This window comes from Oratosquilla oratoria, chromosome 18, assembly GCF_046742065.1.
Source record: "Oratosquilla oratoria isolate Oo_2021 chromosome 18, ASM4674206v1, whole genome shotgun sequence".
Lineage (NCBI taxonomy): Eukaryota > Metazoa > Arthropoda > Malacostraca > Stomatopoda > Squillidae > Oratosquilla > Oratosquilla oratoria.
In genome coordinates this window covers 4217263-4235652 of record NC_134794.1, presented here as the reverse complement: position 1 = coordinate 4235652, position 18390 = coordinate 4217263, and the positions used below count along the sequence as shown (strand labels likewise).

The 18390-nt window shown below is 39.7% G+C and overlaps 2 protein-coding genes across 3 annotated transcripts in view; one reads left to right on the top strand and one right to left on the bottom strand.

Moving 5' to 3' along the window:
• The window catches only part of LOC143034997 (methyl farnesoate epoxidase-like), a 22336-nt gene extending 17688 nt beyond the window's left edge, over positions 1-4648 (bottom strand). The window contains exon 1 of one of the 2 annotated variants that reach the window (XM_076201381.1): positions 4595-4648. The gene's annotated coding sequence lies outside the window, so the exon portion shown is untranslated. Of the gene's footprint in view, positions 1-4153; positions 4220-4594 lie in introns of those variants that run through there. The other variant, XM_076201379.1, reaches the window with a different exon arrangement.
• Positions 4649-11224: 6576 nt separating this feature from the next.
• On the top strand, positions 11225-17410 carry LOC143034888 (methyl farnesoate epoxidase-like). Its single transcript, XM_076201231.1, has 9 exons — positions 11225-11306; positions 11572-11811; positions 12190-12356; positions 14006-14131; positions 14545-14618; positions 14754-14893; positions 15047-15227; positions 15567-15826; positions 16365-17410. Exons 1-9 carry the CDS (start codon positions 11225-11227, stop codon positions 16550-16552), a joined length of 1458 nt encoding a protein of 485 aa, XP_076057346.1. The 3' UTR covers positions 16553-17410.
• Positions 17411-18390: the final 980 nt, after the last annotated feature.

The window sequence follows — 18390 nt, the reverse complement described above, 5'->3', positions numbered from 1 at the left end:
TGTGTGTGTGTGTGTGTGGTTTTTCTGGTACAGCTTAGCGACTTTCGTTTTAATGCCACTTGGTATAAGCTTCTTCCCAGCTAAATAAAGTTGATCTGGAAAAAAAATCTGATTTTCCCTTCTCCCATGAAAAGTTTATTCAAAATAATAATTTTGACGCACTGAGGTCCAGAGGTGTCTCTCATTTGAAATAAAAGGTCTGGTTGCAGCAACAGCAAAACATTGAAGTCGTCTTTGATAGTAGAAGGGTTCAGGCTTTATTTCTTCATTATACACACACACGAACATACACTCACACACACACACACACGCAAACACACACACACATATATATATATATATATATGTGTGTGTGTGTGTGTGTGTGTATATATATATATATATATATATATATATATAGACTGTACAGCATGTTTTGTACATTTGCAGACCTACGTATTACTATGACGAGTTTTTCTTTCTACTGTTCTGAATAGATTCTTATTTGGTTTCATTTTTATTTGTAGGAAGAGAGGATGGATGTTATATTTTTCATGGTAGATGTTGGCCATTTCGCGATACGACTAGGCACTTCATGTATTCCTGGTCATTTTGGGTGGACAAAGATTGAGAATTTTTGTGCAGAATCTGACGTCTTTCTTTTTTTGTGAAATCCGCCTTATCCAGTTCCACGAGGTTACGTTTATGTGGTCTTGGCAGTGACCTTGGAGTTGCAGTGTTGCGTTAGTATTGTTAGGCTTGCTGCATGTGAAAGTGTGTTGATGTTCTTCAAGGCTGGGAGAGTTGGACGCGGAGAGGCTGAACAAGGTGGGCGACAATACTCTTCCTTGTGGAACCCCGTTCGAGGTACTGACTGCATAGATTTTACCATCAATATTCTAGGGACATATCTACAGCCCAGAGCCACGCGAGTATTTCTATGATTGGAAACATATGTAAAAGAAATATGACTTTTAACATTTACTGTCCTACTTTTCTTTTGCCTTCCTTAAATCTCGTTTTTTAGAAGTGATGGTTATTGTCGACGACAAAATACTAGGATATTCTTTGTGTAACGCAGCTCTATCCTCACCAAAGTCGGTGCTAGGAATTGCGGGGCCCAGTTAGATTACTGGTAGCGAGGCCTCAACTCTACCAAAGTTCGAATCTGAGGTTTTATTTTCGTGTAGTATGAGTCTTCACTGATAAGTTCCTCAGATTATGAGGCCTACAGCATTATGATTTTCTTAACAGTTTAAACGTAAGTCCGTCACAGCGTTCTCTGCTCAGAGCCTGGGGGCCTCAAACACTTCCTCGCGGGGCCCAACTTGAGGTGCGGGGCCCAACTTGAGGCGCGAGGCCCAACTTGATCAAATCGCTCAAATAGGCCTAAAAGATTAAAACCGGCCCTGATTCTCACTTAGTCTTCGAGAGATCTTGATTTTATGTCATCTGTTCTTATCATTGTCTGCGTGACAGTAATTTTCTGATAAAAAAAATTACTGTTTTGCATAAATTACCTTTCAATGCGTCTGTCCTTGGGATGTACAAAGTATTTAAAACCACTAACATCGTTATCGTTCTGCCTGGAGGCACTTCTTTGTTGAGTACGTTTATCATTTTGTTGTGTTAGTTTGGAGCACTTTTTAATCCCCCAAGGCATTAAAATGTATAATAAGAGATAGACATTTGGGAATGAATGCTGAGAAGAGATTATATGAAGGGGCGATTGTGCCGACAGCACTATATGGGGCAGAAACATGGAACATAAGAGAGGAAGAATTTAAATGTGTTTGAGATGAAATGCTTGAGAAGTATGGTAGGGGTTACTAGGTTGGATAGAGTGAGAAACGAGGAGGTGAGGAGGAGAATGGGGTGGAAACGGAGTTGGGAGATAGGGTTGATGAAAGAGTATTAGGATGGTTTGGACATGTGGAAAGAATGAGTGAAGAAAATCAGTGAAAGAGATGTGGAAGGCAGAAGTGGAGGGATTGAGCATGAGGGGAGGACCAAGGATGAGAGGGATGGATGGGGTAAAAGGGGCATTAGGAAAGAGAGGAATGTCTGTTGAGGCAGGAAGGAAGAAGACAGAAGATAGGGGTGAGTGGAGAATGGATGATGCTGCTATGCATGGAAGGAAGTGGGTGGGGGATAGAGGAATGAGGGAGTATGTGTGAATTATATTTTGAAGCAGCCCGAGGGGATTTCTCCCCGTCTTCCCTTTTTCTGCATGAGGGAACGGGGAGAGATGGGGGTCGCCAATTAAATGAAGCAGCCTTGCTGTGGATGTGTTGTGTCTTGTTACATTGTTTCTGACCCAGGGCGGTGGGCGAGATGCAGGGATGACCCGTCATCTAGGAGGAGCCAAGAAATGAGGGAGTGAGGTTTGGTGAATGGGAGTGGAGTATGTGGTGATGAAATGGTTATGAGTGGATTTATGCCTTTGACTTTGACTTCTTCCTTTGTAATGGGGAAAAAGCCTTTGGTATGTATGTATATATGTAATTTGGAGAGTACTGATTTGGTGGAATAAATCTGTCTGATACCATGTTGGATTGGTGAGAACAGTGTGTGTGTTGCCTCATTTTTCTTCATGGCCTATTTTCATCGGCTAAGAGGTCTTGGGGGTGATAAGATATCAACCGTTCTGGTGACATTTATTTTCAAGGCGGGGATGATGTATGCCCTCTTTGAAACTGATAAAACTTTGTTGTATGCCCTGGAGATTTTGAAAATTGTTGTCAGCCTAGATGTCGTCTTTTGTCCCGAGTGGTTCAGACTGGAGTTTGATGTCCTATATGTGAGCCCTCTCTTCATGCAAGTCCTTCAGGCTCAAGGCATTTAGATATAATATTCTCTTTACTTCGGTTTCTTGATCTGGGCCTTACGTTCTTCTTTGTCAAGTACACAAGTGCGCATGGACACACAGATACACACACACACATACACATGCACACCTCCTAATGAGAGTACTTCATGACCAACCATTCTTCAGTGCATGATGGTAGAAACCTTATGCATTAGTGCTAACACAGTCACTATTGTCCATCAATTATCTTGGCTCTTCTTCCAAGGATTTACATTCATGAGGTAATATGTATATACATATATGTATATAATATATATATATATATATATATATATATATATATATATATATAAATCACTGATGATTAGAGCATAATCTATGAGTCTGTCTTCATCGATGATGATGATGATGATGATGATGATGATGATGATGATGATGATGATGATGATGATGATGATGATGATGATGATGATGATGATGATGATGATGATGATGATGATGATGATGATGCACAATAGATGAACACAGATAAAACTCTGAAGTCGCTTTCTCATTTCAAAATAGATTCTTCAGATGCCAGATCTTCGGATATCATTCATCCTAAAAGCAGTGAATTGCTGTGAAACTAATTCTTATTTTGCTTTTGAAACCTGCCACATGGCAGAACGTGAGGATTAATTAAAGGAAAATAAATGTCTTGCTGCGTCCGGCCAGTGGACAAAAATGTCGACAGTTCGAACGCTGTGCGCAAGTGAGACTACTTTGTATTCGTTCGTGAATTTTCTGGCATTGGCTTAGGCTTATCTAACATTAATTAGTGACCATCTAATTTTTCACTGCTTGATAAAACAATGGAATGTTTTCATTACTGAGTGGTTATGATCAATTTTATATTTTCCTTAGCTGCCGTCATGCGATTTTATTCAGCTGTGGAAAATCCTAAGTATTCATAGGATCCGGACGAAACTCACACTTGTTAAAATCACTCAGCGGCATCTGCAGGTACAAGGCAACACTGGCAGTGAATCTACGCCCATATTGTTATTCTGACTTGTTACACAAACGTTACACAATACTTCCTGTAACGGAAGCGTGCAATAATCGTAACAATTTCTCCGAAATATATGAAATTCCGGATATCGGAAACACTTTCTAATATTTGGATGATTTTGGAAAAGCGTTTTCTTTCCAGAAATTGGAGACGACTCAAGTTAAGAAATTCCCCCCAAAGAAGAGAGAGGTAATTTGTTTTATAACGATAGGCTTTGCAATCTCACTCACTTAAGATACATTGGGGGGAAAATCAAAACAAGCGAAAGCATTGTGAACCTCACGATTACTCAACAAAGCTAAGAGAAAACTTACCTCGGCAACTTGTCGGTCCTACTGTCTCAACACGACTGATAGCAAGCTCTCACAGCATCGTCGGCCCACACGGCCAAATAAATCAAACGACATACGTAACACGAATAGGCGCCTCGCTATTATATAAATGATTCTTTCGTAACATTTGCAATGAGATTGGGCTACAATTAAATTAAACAAAAAACTTTGGCAAAATACCTGCAGTAAATGTATATACCAGACAAGACAGGAAATGGTAAATTGAGCCGTGAATGAGGGATATTGTCTTCATTACATAAACAACAGCCAGCATCGTCGACAGCCTAATGGTAATCTAATATTTATCCAAGCTTATATTCTACGAAACCTGTCATACCCTAACCTGACCAAAATGCTTATAAAACTTGAGATTTAACAGTAAGCTCTGCAATAGCGTCGTCAGAATTTCCATAGAAAACTTACGTCACGTATGTTGAGACGCTTTGATTTTCCGTTAACAATATTGGAGCGTTGTGTGTTTAAACGTTTCCTGCACCTATGACCAACTTTAAATAATTTCATAGATAACACATCAAGTACAGATGATAGTACAAATCATCGCTGATTATCTCAACGGCGATAAAAGTTACATCATTGATTCCGAAGCAACTACGTGAGGAGATTGCATGAGTTAGAACTAAAGTCAAGCCAGAACACATCAAAGAAAACGAGTTTCCGATTACAATACAGTATTATTCAAGCTGAGATAACGAGGGAAACAAATAGATGACAGATAGAAGTGAGATGGGAGTGTGTAGGTGCATGATTTAACTGGCTACCTTTATTATAAGGAGGAAGGGTACTTTATTCTACAGGTGGAGTTTGTATAAATCCTTGCCATTCTGTTGATTCATGGTGACTGTCACTTTAGTACAGTGGTTCTCGACATTTTCACTCCATTTCTACCTTCATGAATTTTCAACATTCGTGTGACGCCTCCCCCCCTCCCCCGCCCCCATCACCACTTCCCATATCCTTCATATGATAGTTTTGAGAGTGTTGATGCCAATTTTGTAATTGCTCTTTGTATTCTTTCAAGTTTTTTTATACATTTTTTTGTACTTGGTGACCACATCGTTGCAGCATATTCCAATCTTGGTCTTATCAGAGTGATTAAAATTTTCTTCACCATTTCTTCATCCAGTTATGTAAATGCCACTTTGATTGTTCTTATTAAATTATAAGTTTCTCCAAAAATCTTATTTATATGTTTCTCAGGTGACATATTATTCATAACAATGACTCCCAGGTCCTTCTCATTTTCTACTTTTTTTATTCCTTCTTCTCCCAATTTATATGATCCTGTTATTCTGTTTTTGCTTTTTCCAAATTCCATTATACTACACTTTTTAGTGTTGAACTCCATCTCACATTTCCTACTCCATTCCCATACTTTATTCAGATCACTCTGTAGTGACTCACAATCTTCTTCCGTGTTCACTTTTTTAATAGTTTTGCATCATCTGCAAAGAAGCTCATATAACTTTCAATTTCTTCATCCATATCATTAATATATATAGCAAACATTATTGGGGCCAGAACTGTTCCTTGTGGAACACCGCTTATTACTTCATCCCATTTTGAATGTTTGTGTCTTATCACTACTCTCATTTTTCTTTCTTGCAAAAAGTCTTCCATCCATTTAAACAGTTTGCCCTGTATTCCACCTTCAGTTTCTAATTTCTTAAGCAACTTCTTATGTGGTACTTTGTCAAAAGCTTTTTTTAGGTCTAGAAATGCACAATCAGCCCATCTATCTCTTTCTTGTATTATATCTATTAGCCTTGAATAGAAACATATTAAATTAGTGACGCATGATCGTCCTTGTCTGAATCCAAATTGCCTTGGATTTAGCACGCTGTTTTGTTTGTTTTTTCTAAATATCTTACCCATTTACTTTTGATAATTCATTCACAGATTTTTGCTATTGTACTTGTTAGGTAGACTGGTCTATAGTTGGTAGGGTCTTCTTTATTACCTCCTTTATATATAGGTACTATATTTGCTTTTTTCCAATCTTCTGGAACTTTTCCTTCTTTCAAGGAACTATTTATTATGCTATGTATTTTGTCTGCCAGTTCATTTTTGCATTCTTTCAAAATCCGGTTTGCTATTTCATCTGGTCCATGCGATTTTCTAACATCAAGATTACTCAAGTGTTTCATTATTTCATTCTTTGTTACTTCTATTTCTTTCATAGGCGGGACTTTCTCTTTCCATTTGATCTCTTCCGGTTGTATATTCTCCCTTGTAAACACTGATTTAAAATGCTTGTTCGTGATTTCCGCTATTTCTATTTCCTCTGTGTATTCAACTCCTCCTTGTCTTAATTTCTCCAAGTCTTGTTTGTTTTTCAGTTTGTTGTTTACAAATCTATAGAATAGTTTTGGTTGATCTTTACATTTTTCTATGGCATCTTTTTCATATTTTCTCTTTTCCTCTCTGCACGCTTGTACATATTCATTTCTATAACAAGTATATATTTTCCATTTTTCAGGTCTTTTGTCTTTCTTCTATTTGGTCCAAGCTTGGTCTCTTTTGTCTCTTAACTCTCTACAACTTTTGTTGTACCAGCACTTTACATATTGTGTGTGTGTGTATGTGTGTGTGTGTGTGTGTGTGTGTGTGTGTGTGTGTGTGTGTGTGTGTGTGTGTGTGTGTGTGTGTGTGTGTGTGTGTGTGTGTGTGTGTGTGTGTGTGTGTGTGTGTGTGTGTGTGTGTGTGTGTGTGTGTGTGTGTGTGTGTGTGTGTGTGTGTGTGTGTGTGTGTGTGTGTGTGTGTGTGTGTGATTCACCATTGTCCTGGATCACATGTTGGACTCGTGAACGACATTTATTTTTTCCTCCTGGAAGAGAGCTCAGAGCTCATATATGACTGATCTATGGGTAATACTGTGACCTTACGCGCACACACACACCCAACTCCCCGCTCACAAGAGTTGGAGTAACGACTCGCAGCGCAGCGATACTGAAATTATTTCAGCCCTGGGCGGGATTCGAACTCGGACCTCCGTAGTGGATGCCGCAATTTCTACCACTGCACCATCGAGAGCGAGAGAGCGAGTGTGTGTGTGTGTGTGTGTGTGTGTGTGTGTGTGTGTGTGTGTGTGTGTGTGTGTGTGTGTGTGTGTGTGTGTGTGTGTGTGTGTGTGTGTGTGTGTGTGTGTGTGATTTACCACGGTCTTGGATCACGTGCTGGGACTCGTGATCGATAACTATTACCCTCCCCGATGAGAGTTTAGATTTCATACATGGCCCGATCTACGAATAATGCTGTGACAAACACCCTACCCCTTGCCCACCAGAGCTGGAATGCCAGTTCGCTGAGCGGGGATGCTGAAATTTTCAAACCTCGGCGGGACTCGAACTTGGATTGCTGAATTAATGGTCGAAAGCGGTAACACTTGCATTGTTGAGTCTGTGTGTGTGTGTGTGTGTGTGTGTGTGTGTGTGTGTGTGTGTGTGTGTGTGTGTGTGTGTGTGTGTGTGTGTGTGTGTAGTCACTTGTCACTATTTTCAATTATATTTGGAAATAATTCGACATGAGCAAAAAGCAGAAATTTTCGGAGTATTGGAGTAAATATCTTGGCTAAAAATCTAACAAAAATATTGTAGTCTGCATTAGTATCTACAAAGAAATCTTAAATTGAAATGTGGACAATGTCCCTATGAATCAACAGCTGATGTTAAACCGAGGAAATTGTATCCTAAACGGAAGCTAGTTTTCTTTGGTGTATTTTGGTATGACTCTAATTCTTACTCAGATAATCGTCACACGTAATTATTTCATAATCAACAATGCAACTCATATTCCCGTTGGTTAGGGTACAACTTTCAGGTACGATTTGTACCGTCATCAATGCTTTATGTGTTATCCATACAATGACGTATACTTGCTCACGAAGGCAGAAAACGTTTCAACACAAAGTGCTCAAATTTTGTTAACCCAAAGTCAAAACACTTTTTGTCAACTTCCTTAATGACGTTAAAAAATAATATCACTGGGTAAACTGCCGTCACTTCTAAATTTTTCTGAGCTTTTTCTTTTAATGAGGACAAGGTAGATATCGTATTCACCCAGAACCAAGAGGAAGAGCTCCAGATATAAAATAAGACAATAATACTAGAACAACAAAGAGACATTATCATATTAGGAACACAAGGGTTTGGAGGGTGAAAGAAAACACCAACACCAAGGACAATTGTAAATTGACCATAACAATTAGAACTTCATTGCGGGTAGAGTTTTCAATATCCCTATTCAAATATCTATCAATACTGATTTGTAGTCAATGTTATATTAAGCAAAGTTTTATATAAATTGAAACCGGGAATGAAAATATTGGAGCTAATCCATTACTCATTGGAAGGAGTAACAGGAAGTCAGTTAAAAGCATTTGGCATTAAATGAATATACATGAAGTGCAGATAGAAAAAAAACACATAGTTCAAAATAAAAATTACAAATGCTGAGGATAACTGTATCTATTGTCTTTCCCAGCCTTTATGTTGAACTTTTAGTACAACTTTATTGTCCCAGTCTAGAAGGTGGTCATACTTATCTATGTGCCTCTCAACAGAATAAGAAAATCTGTAGGTTTTTACATAAATTTTGTGTTCGTATAACCGTTTATCAAGTCCATGACCTGTTTCTCCAAGATGTGATGAAAGGTAGCTTTTGCATAGTATCTTTTTACAATACTGTTTTCATTAGTTGGGTTATTATTACTACGTGTGACCAAATGTCCCATTTGCTATCTGATGTTCTAGCTATCATAATGCCTGCTTTCAAGAGGAATGTGTCTAGGTGTGAATTCATATTGGAGCTTGGAACTGTGATATATCGGTTTTTCTTTATTGCATTTATTATTATCTTTGCTTCTCTTACTAATTTCTTCAGGGTTTTTTTCTCAATTTACATAGGAAATATTTTGGATATTTAAGTTTGTTGAAGGCTTCTGATATGATATAATTTCTCTTCCAGAAACTCTTCACTACATATGCGAAATGCTCTAAGGAAGAAACTTTTGCTATACCTGTTTTGCTTCTATTGTTGTGTCCCGAATGAAAATGTATGCAGTCTTCCTCATGGGTGGGTTTTTCAGTATTCCGCAAACACACCAATAAGGAAGACTACTAACATTTTTATTCAGGACACAATAATAGAACCCAAACAGGCATAGTAATAGTCTTCTTCCTCAGAGCATTTCGCGGCTCTACCTGGGACAGGAGCTACAGGTCTAAGACATTCTATGTTCCTCTCAGGTCACGTGCCTATGCAACATAATTAAAGGCATTCATGTATATACATACACGCACACACACACACACACACACACACACACACACACACACACACACACACACACACACACACACACACACACACACACACACACACACACACACACACACACACACACACACACACACACACACACACACACACACACACACACACACATATATATATATATATATATATGAATATGTGTACACACATATATATTTATATATATATATATATATATATATATATATATATATATATATGTATATGTATATATGTACAAGACTGAATGGGTCGGTTAAGTCACTATCACTTTTCACGTGCTAGCGCAGGTTCGAGTCCTTGGCTGTACCACGTTTCAATTTCTGCATGTATGCCTCTTCGAGTGTCTCGATGTTGATGGCTTAGAATATGTGCTGTTTACGTATATATATATATATATATATACATAGGTATCGAGAAATATTGGCGGAGATTCCAGATCTGCCATGCAATGGCGTATCCAGGGGGAGGGCCTGGGGTGGGGGGCTGAAACCCCCCCCCTTTCATATTTGTTCTTTCATTACCTCACTGCAGAGGTTGATAAATCTGCTTCGTGTGCAATGGTATGTGGCACAAAGCAATAATACAGTGGTAGATTTTCTCTAGCATTTAATAACATTTCAGTGAAAATAATTGCAAGGATATTGAACACATTATTGAGGGTAAATCTTTAAGAATGTAAGATTAAGTGTTACTTTTGCTCAATATTTTGAAAGAAACTAAATCAAATGAGAAGATATACTTCAATTTATATCCGAATCATATTATTCGTGCGACAGAGTACATCTGTTTAAAAGTGACATCTGTATTTTCAAAATTCAGGTCAGCCCACCCCCAAAGCGTCATCTACATTTACAAAATTCGGGTTAACAACAACAACAACAACAACCCCAACCCCGTAATTTTGATCATGGATCCGCCATTGCAGACGTGCCTCTGTGGGGCTTGACGCTGCCGTGGCAGAAGCTGCACGTCATTGGTAGACACTGATCAGTCGTAGTGAAACCGTGCGAGAAGCAAGTGGCAAAATAATTCCTCTCTTGGTTTTGTTGAATGCCAATCGTGAGGGTCACAATACATTAATTCATTTTCGTTTTTCCACTGTTTCTGACGTATGTGTCTTTGCAAAGCATGTGATTATAGTTTTCTGACGTGTGTGCCATTCCAAAGCAATTATAGTTTTCCGTTTTGGGAAAAATACATCGAAGCAAATAAGAAACTGTTCAGAGAGAAGAAACTCGCCAGTGGTTTATAAGTAGTGTTTCAATACACACTATAAAGTCTAAAACCCCATGATCAATAACACAATAAATATCACGAATGAGGTGAAGCCTGACCCTGGTTACTATTCAAGACGACTTCAAAGTCTCTGTTCAGATGGGACTTCTGACAGGAGACTCAGATTTCTTGCAAATAAATCTCATTCGGCTGGAGAGAAGCCTAAACCAAGCATTTTTTATCATTATCTATATATTTTCTTATTCATCTATTCGTTAATATATTTATTGATCTATCCATTTATCTATTTACCACGGGCAATGTCGAAAGGCATACCCATGCTGGAACCTCTAATTTCTCATATTGGATAAAGTAGTCTTGATGATGTATGTTTGTAAGGCTTTGAACACATTCACCATTCTTCTGTATAATCTAGGATATATGGCACTGGGTAGTTTCTAGACCAAGATAAGCTTTGAGAAACATTCTGTCTACAGATCCGTCATGTTGCTGGCGACTGTACTTGTGCTGCTGCTGGTGGTGCTCTTCCTGAAGCAGTTCAAGAAACCGAAGAACTTCCCCCCAGGTGAGGTCTTCTGAGTTCGAGTACCCGAGTTCGAAGCTTCATCATCGTCAATGCCACCCCAGTACTATAGTCCCCCCTTTCTTGGCTCCGTCAATACAGTCTCTTATTGTTATAACTACCTCAATGCAGTACGTTTTATCGCACAATATCAGTGACAGTGTATTGACATTGAAACATTTTTAGGCACCTCAAGTACTGTACGTATTCATGATCTCTTACTTTTCAATTAAAAAAAAATATTAGAACGTTTTATTGAATCATTCAGGTCCATTTCGGATTCCGTTTGTGGGCTTTGGCCCCTTTATGAAGCCTCACCTTTCACATAAACAAATGTGGAAGGTGAGTAAGGAGTATGACTCCTCAGTTGTTGGAGTCTTTCTCGGGTCGCAGCCAACGGTCTTCGTCCATACATGGGAAACCGTCAAGGAGGTGCTGGCCAATGACGATTTCAACGCACGTCCTTACTTCGTGTTTACAGTCTGGCCCAAACATGGACGGAGAACAGGTGGGCAAGCCATTCGTGTCTGCAAAAAAAAAAAAAAAAAATAAAATGAAAAAATAAAAAAATAAAAAAAAATCGTTACAAATTCCATGCCTTCTTTTCTTGATCTTTCCGTTTACTTCTATTCTTCTTCTTCTTCTTCTTCTTCTTCTTCTTCTTCTTCGTCTCCTTCTCCTGCTTCTTCTTTTTCTTCTTCCTCTTTCTCTTCTTCTTCTTCTTCTTCTTCTTCTTCTTCTTCTTCTTGTATTTGGGCGAAAGAAAACTGACATCTCGAAAGTACCATCGTTACCATTGCCCTACACTAAAAAAGAAAGAAAAAAAAAATACATATGAATAAGTAATGTTGAGACTATCTGTGTCATTATTTTTGTTTTTCCCAAGGCGTGAAGTTCGTGAGTGGAAACCTCTGGAGGAACCAAAGAAGGTTTTCGTTGCATCATTTCCGGAACCTGGGCTTCGGAAAGAGAACTCACGAGTCGGTGATGCACGAAGAAGCCGAAGAACTCATTCAGGAGCTCAGCACCATCAAAGGACCCTTCTCCATTCAGGTCAGATATAGGAAACTATGTGGCCACACACACACACACACACACACACACACACACACACACACACACACACACACACACACACACACACACACACACACACACACACACACACACACACACACACACACACACACACACACACACACACACACACACACACACACACACACACACACACACACACACAATACAAAGAAGTACTGGAGACGGTCAATAGTTTTAGAAGACCACCTTTGAACTATTCTTAAGATAGCGAACTCATTACAAAATCAAAATAGGAGATAAGTTTAGGAATGTTGATGACAACCTGTCAACAGGCATATCAGGAGGATTGTAGGAGAGATAATATATGAACTGATGCAGAAGATTAAAGTGGCAAAATGGGGTAGGACAGAAAACAAATTGATACAAATAAAATTATGTTTTGGAAGGAAGTGAGGACTGTGAGGGGGTGAATCAGGTAGAAAGGAGAAGGTAAAAGATACAGATTAACAGATATTGTGATGGTGACCCTTCTTGTATTTTTATGTACATTTTCCCGTTGTTTTTATTTATTGATATATATGTATTATAGTTATTGTACATTCTTGTAATCGAACCATGCGTTCGGTTTTTTTTTGTTGTTGTTTTTTTTCATGTTGCCCGCGAATTAGCGGCGTGCCTCAGAGGACGCCAGTCTTGTTCATGCCTCCGAAGGGTACATACGCTGTCTGTGCTTTATAAAATTTCTTAGAACAATTAATTTTTTTCTTATTCGGCCACCCTAACAATATTGATGGGAGAGAAGGCGGTAACAGGAACATGGGTAGAGTATTTCAGATGATTGATGAATGTGGAGGAGATTAGAGATGGAGGGATTGCAGGAGTGGGAGGAGATAGGAAGACAGCTGTGATAGGAGGAGAAAATGACAGGATGTAGGAAAAGATAAGATACAAGGAACACTGAAAATTGTGAAAACTAGTGCGACACAGCTGGATTGGATGGGTGCCATGCGAATACCTGACAAAGGGAGGAACAGTTACAGTAGATTGGCCAGTGAGGTTGTTTGATGTGTGTCTAAGGGAGGAGAGTGTGCCTGAGAACCAGAAGAATGCGTACATAGTTCCACTTTACAGAAAAGGGAACAAAAGTGAATGTAGTAGTTTTAGAGGGATCAGTTTCTTGGATGTGAAGTTCTTAATTGAGAGGATTAGGAGAGGAACAGAATGGCGAGAAGCAGTTGGGCGAATACACAGACACACACATGTACACAAATGTACACACATTTAGGGCGTGGAAGCTTTCACTAACACTTGTTCCTCTGAGCATAGAGGTGTGTGTGTGTGTGTGCTGTGTGTAAAGTCAGTATTGTCCATAAATTGGGGCATACGAGAAGTGAGGACTTCATTACAAGTTCAGCATGTGACCCAAGGACATAGGGAATATCACAAACACACCCACACACACACTCACTACAGTTCTGTTTGTCCCACACTACTGAGATGATAAATTTTTAAATGAATGGCCTTAGTTAAATTGATTTATTCATTTGTATATTTGTTTATTTACGTATTTCATATCTGTTTATTCATATATTTATTAAAAAAGTAATTTCATGTTTATGTATTTATTTATTCATTTATCTATTCACGGCATTGTTCTTCAGGGTCCTGTAGGCGTTTCAACAGTCAACATCCTGTGGTCGGTTATTGGGGGAGAAAGGTTCCCACGTAGCGACCCACGCCTGATGGACCTCGTCACTAAACTCTATAATCTCTTCAGATCAGGAAACGTAGGTTCCTCTCGTGTCAGGTGCAGACCCTGTTCAGATACGGGGAAGGTGGATTTCTCCCACACTAAAAAATTTATTGCTTTGTGCGGAGTCAGTGGATGCATGTCAATTTTACTCACTTTTGAAGTGATCTCCATTAGGCTTCAGTCAGGTCACGACCTGAGTAATTCCAGTCGAATTCTAAGACAAAAAGAAAAGTCTCAAGGGTTTCAATGCTTAGCGTGTGTTTTTTTTTTATATATACTGGAGACAGTCTTCACTCTAAACAGAATGCTGGTCACATCTATCTTCCTCCTTCTTAGACCTCTCCTTTGTCTCCTGCATGACTACAACTATTCAGTTTGATGTCGTCGCCAGAGATAGAAGCCCTGGATATTGCAGGGAAAGTATTAATACTAATACTCTCTCAACAGCCGAGCGGAGGAGTGCTTGGTGCTTTTCCAGCCGTGAGGTTCATTGCTCCGAAATGGTCTGGATACGAACTATTGTATAACCTCACAGATGCTGTTGAAATGTTCATTGAGGTAGGGATAGGAAAGACACACACACATACATACATACATACATACATATAACTAAGTTGTGCAGATAACTTGAGTTCTACAAATGCAGTGATTTAAAGGATAACAGGCTTTCTGGTTTTCCATTGTCTTAAGGAGTCAATCGAGGCGCACAAGAAGACTTTCACTCCGGATAAACCTCGTGATTTCATTGACATTTATCTGCAAGAGATAGAAAGCACGAAGAACCCAGAATTCACAGGTAAAATGTTAATGTCTGTTGTATGATATTTTATATAATTGTCGTGTGCATTACACATATTAACCACACGTAACCTCATTGTCTCCTATTCATCGATGATATATAGGTAGAAACTTGAGGAAAAGATGGTCACTACAAAATTTCCATTGCCAGAGGAGCAGCTGGTAGGCATCTGCACAGATGTCTTCTCAGCTGGTACTGAGACTACCGCATCGTTCGTGACCTTTGCCATCATGTTCATGTGTCTGTACCCCGAAGTGCAACAGAAGGTGCAGAAGGAACTGGGCGAAGTCGTGGGTTGGAGTCGATACCCCAGTATGGGCGACAAAACTAAGTGAGTCGAAATCGTCTAAGTTCAAACAACCTTCCATCTTTACTAACCGTTGATCTTCAGACTGAGATCCACAGAATTTCACAAGTGAGGCCACAAAATAAAAACTAGTGGCAGTTAGTGGATGCATGGCAATTTTACTCAATGTTGAAGTGATCCCCAGTAGGCTAAAGAACAGCAGTACATAAATATGGGATATGAAGTGGCCTGCAGTAGACAGAGGGACAGAATTATTTGACTATGGAATACATGAGAAATCGGATCGGAAATTCCTGTGATATATATGGATCTTCTATTGTCCATCCGAAAGCCCTTCATATTTACATAATGTCTGTTCAACAGCTTACCCTACACGGAGGCGACCTACACTGAGATAATGCGTATCCGGTGCCCTGCTATCTTTACTGTCCCTCACTATGCTGAGCGGGATACAGTTCTGAAAGGGTATCATGTCCCCAAAGACACTCTGGTAATGGTTAACCTGTACTCCGTGTTGATGGACCCTGATCACTTCGAAGAACCTGAAAATTTTAGGCCAGAGAGGTTCCTCGATGAGAACGGCAAGTTTCAGCGCGACGAAAGAATCATTCCCTTTGGCAAAGGTGAGCTAGAATGAAGATACTTTCATCTCAGTTCAGCGGATCTTTAGAATCAAGACTTTGTTCCTTTGATGGTGGTGGCAGGGGTGCAAATTACCACAGACGATAGGGGTGAGGGAGGTGAGCGGAGGGCAGGGCAGAGCAGCAGCCTTTTGGGTTGGACGTTTTTCCTCTAGATTCCAAGTTTCAGAAACAGGAATGGACCATTGTTAAAGAGAAGCAGCGCCGCCCTCTTCTCTGATGGCCTGAGTGATGGTTTTTATTGTAGCGAGCGCTACTCAGGCAGATTACGTGGTCGAGTGATCGAAGGTGGTAGGGAATAAATGTCTCAATCCGTTCTATTTTAATTGTGTAAGTGGCAGGCTTATATAGTGCTCCGGGATCACGCGACAGTTCGATGGGCCAATCAGCGATCGCCTCGTGACCTGAAAGGCTGCTATCCCGGTGCGTACCTAACAATAGTCGCTGAGATCAGCAAGGTGGCTTGTTCCAGTAGCCAATTACCTATTAGTCTACTAAAACGAATGACTTTTCTTTGCAGGGAAACGTATCTGTCTGGGTGAATCACTGGCTCGCACGAACACCTTCATCCTCTTCACATCCCTCGTTCAACGCTTAACGTTCTCTCTCCCTCCTGGGGAACACCTCACGAACACGGAGGGGGTGGCTGGATTCACGCTGGGTCCTCCCATTTTCCAAGTTGTGGCAACTCCTCGTCGTTCTTCCTAAGAAAGGAAGAAAAACAAAAGATATGCTTAAATGCATTAAAACCTGAAAAAAATCTCGCCGTTCATATGCCCAAAAGGTACAAGTAAACGGTGAAGATGCATCATCGGCATGATATACATATATGGTGTAAAGAATTCTGAAAAAAATAATCTTATATTCTTAAATGTATGTAGAGTTTTGCTGATCAAAAGGACGTATTGAGGACGAGATGCGCACCTACAAAACACGGATCTCAAGGCCCAACTTTATATAATTCCACCTCTCGCAAACATATATAGTTAACTTGGATGAAACAGAGGTAATTACAAATAATGCACAGAATACTAGAGGCAAGCAGGTTCAACAAGTGGAGCGTTTTATGGATAATGGCGTATGCAAATTTCACTCGAAACTGTATCGCCACCATTCTCACGTAATCATGCCCTCGTAATAATGTTTCCTACGACCACCGCTGCCACCATATGTTGTAGTCTTAATGTGCGACTACATCACTGATGAAACATTAAATTGCGGTCTCTTAAGAGCTGTTTTGTTTAAGTACACTGCAAACACTCAAGACCTACCGAAGGGAGCTGACGGGCCCAAGCTTGGGTACGCTGAAAGCACGCCATTTCAAATAAAATAGCTTTCTACAATTTGAGTCATTTACATCCCATGTTTGATATAACTAGGTACACAAACAAAATTACATACAATATGATTATGATATATACTAGCGGGTATGTATGAATGTGAATGATGAATGTGAATACAAAGTTACGTAAATATAAATGGTATGGTAATCAAGGAGGCTCTTTATAGAAACGTGTGGTGGTTGTACGTAAGTATGTATGTGCGTAAGTGTGTTTATCTGTTTGTGTGTACGTATATTTCTATGCATGGAGTGCATGGTTTTAAGTATAACAACATTCTTTACATCATGTATGGTTCAAAGTTATATTTTACATAATAACTCTATATATACTAGATTTCTAAAAACACTTGTATTCCAAATTGTTTAAGATTTATGTTGGTTTATCTTTTTTTTTATTTTGATAATCAATTGTATGCTGCTGCCCGACCAATCACGAATCCTTCCTCCTTGGTGGGAACGTGGGGTCGAATTGTAAATATATGCCAACAGTTTCGTCCCAGAGAAACGTTCCTCTGAAGAAACTTAGAGTGAAACCGGTAGGGAATAAACTCAGAACTAAACCCGTGTCTTTTTCTTTCGCCTCCTTCAACTTGTCACAATGTCTCAATATATATATATATATATATATATATATATATATGTGTGTGTGTGTGTGTGTGTGTGTGTGTGTGTGTGTGTGTGTGTGTGTGTGTGTGTGTGTGTGTGTGTGTGTGTGTGTGTGTGTGTGTGTGTGTGTGTGTGTGTGTGTGTGTCTATGTGTGTGAAAACTTGGATTCTGGAATCTCTCTCTCTCTCTCTCTCTCTCTCTCTCTCTCTCTCTCTCTCTCTCTCTCTCTCTCTCTCTCTCTCTCTCTCTCTCTCTCTCTCTCTCTCTCTCTCTCTCTCTCTCTCTCTCTCTCTCTCTCTCTCTCTCTCTCTCTCTCTCTCTCTCTCTCTCTCTCTCTCTCTCTCTCTCTCTCTCTCTCTCTCTCTCTCTCGTAGGTTGAAGTGGGCACAATTTGTATTCATATTGCCAGCCGCTCTACCTGGGACGGGAACTACAGGTCTAAGGCATTCTGTGTTCCTCTCAGGCCACGTGCCTATGCAACATAATTAAATGCATACATGCACACACACACACACACACACGTACACGCACACACACACACACACACACACACACACACACACACACACACACACACACACACACACACACACACAC

Excerpts from the sequence above, each read along its gene's own strand:
- LOC143034888 (XM_076201231.1), top strand. The coding sequence starts at position 11,225 with ATGTTGCTGGCGACTGTACTTGTGCTGCTGCTGGTGGTGCTCTTCCTG. Across the intron at positions 14,619-14,753 it reads TGGTCTGGATACGAACTATT|GATAACAGGCTTTCTGGTTT; the intron begins GTATAACCTCAC and ends AGTGATTTAAAG. Across the intron at positions 15,228-15,566 it reads AGTATGGGCGACAAAACTAA|CTTACCCTACACGGAGGCGA; the intron begins GTGAGTCGAAAT and ends TCTGTTCAACAG.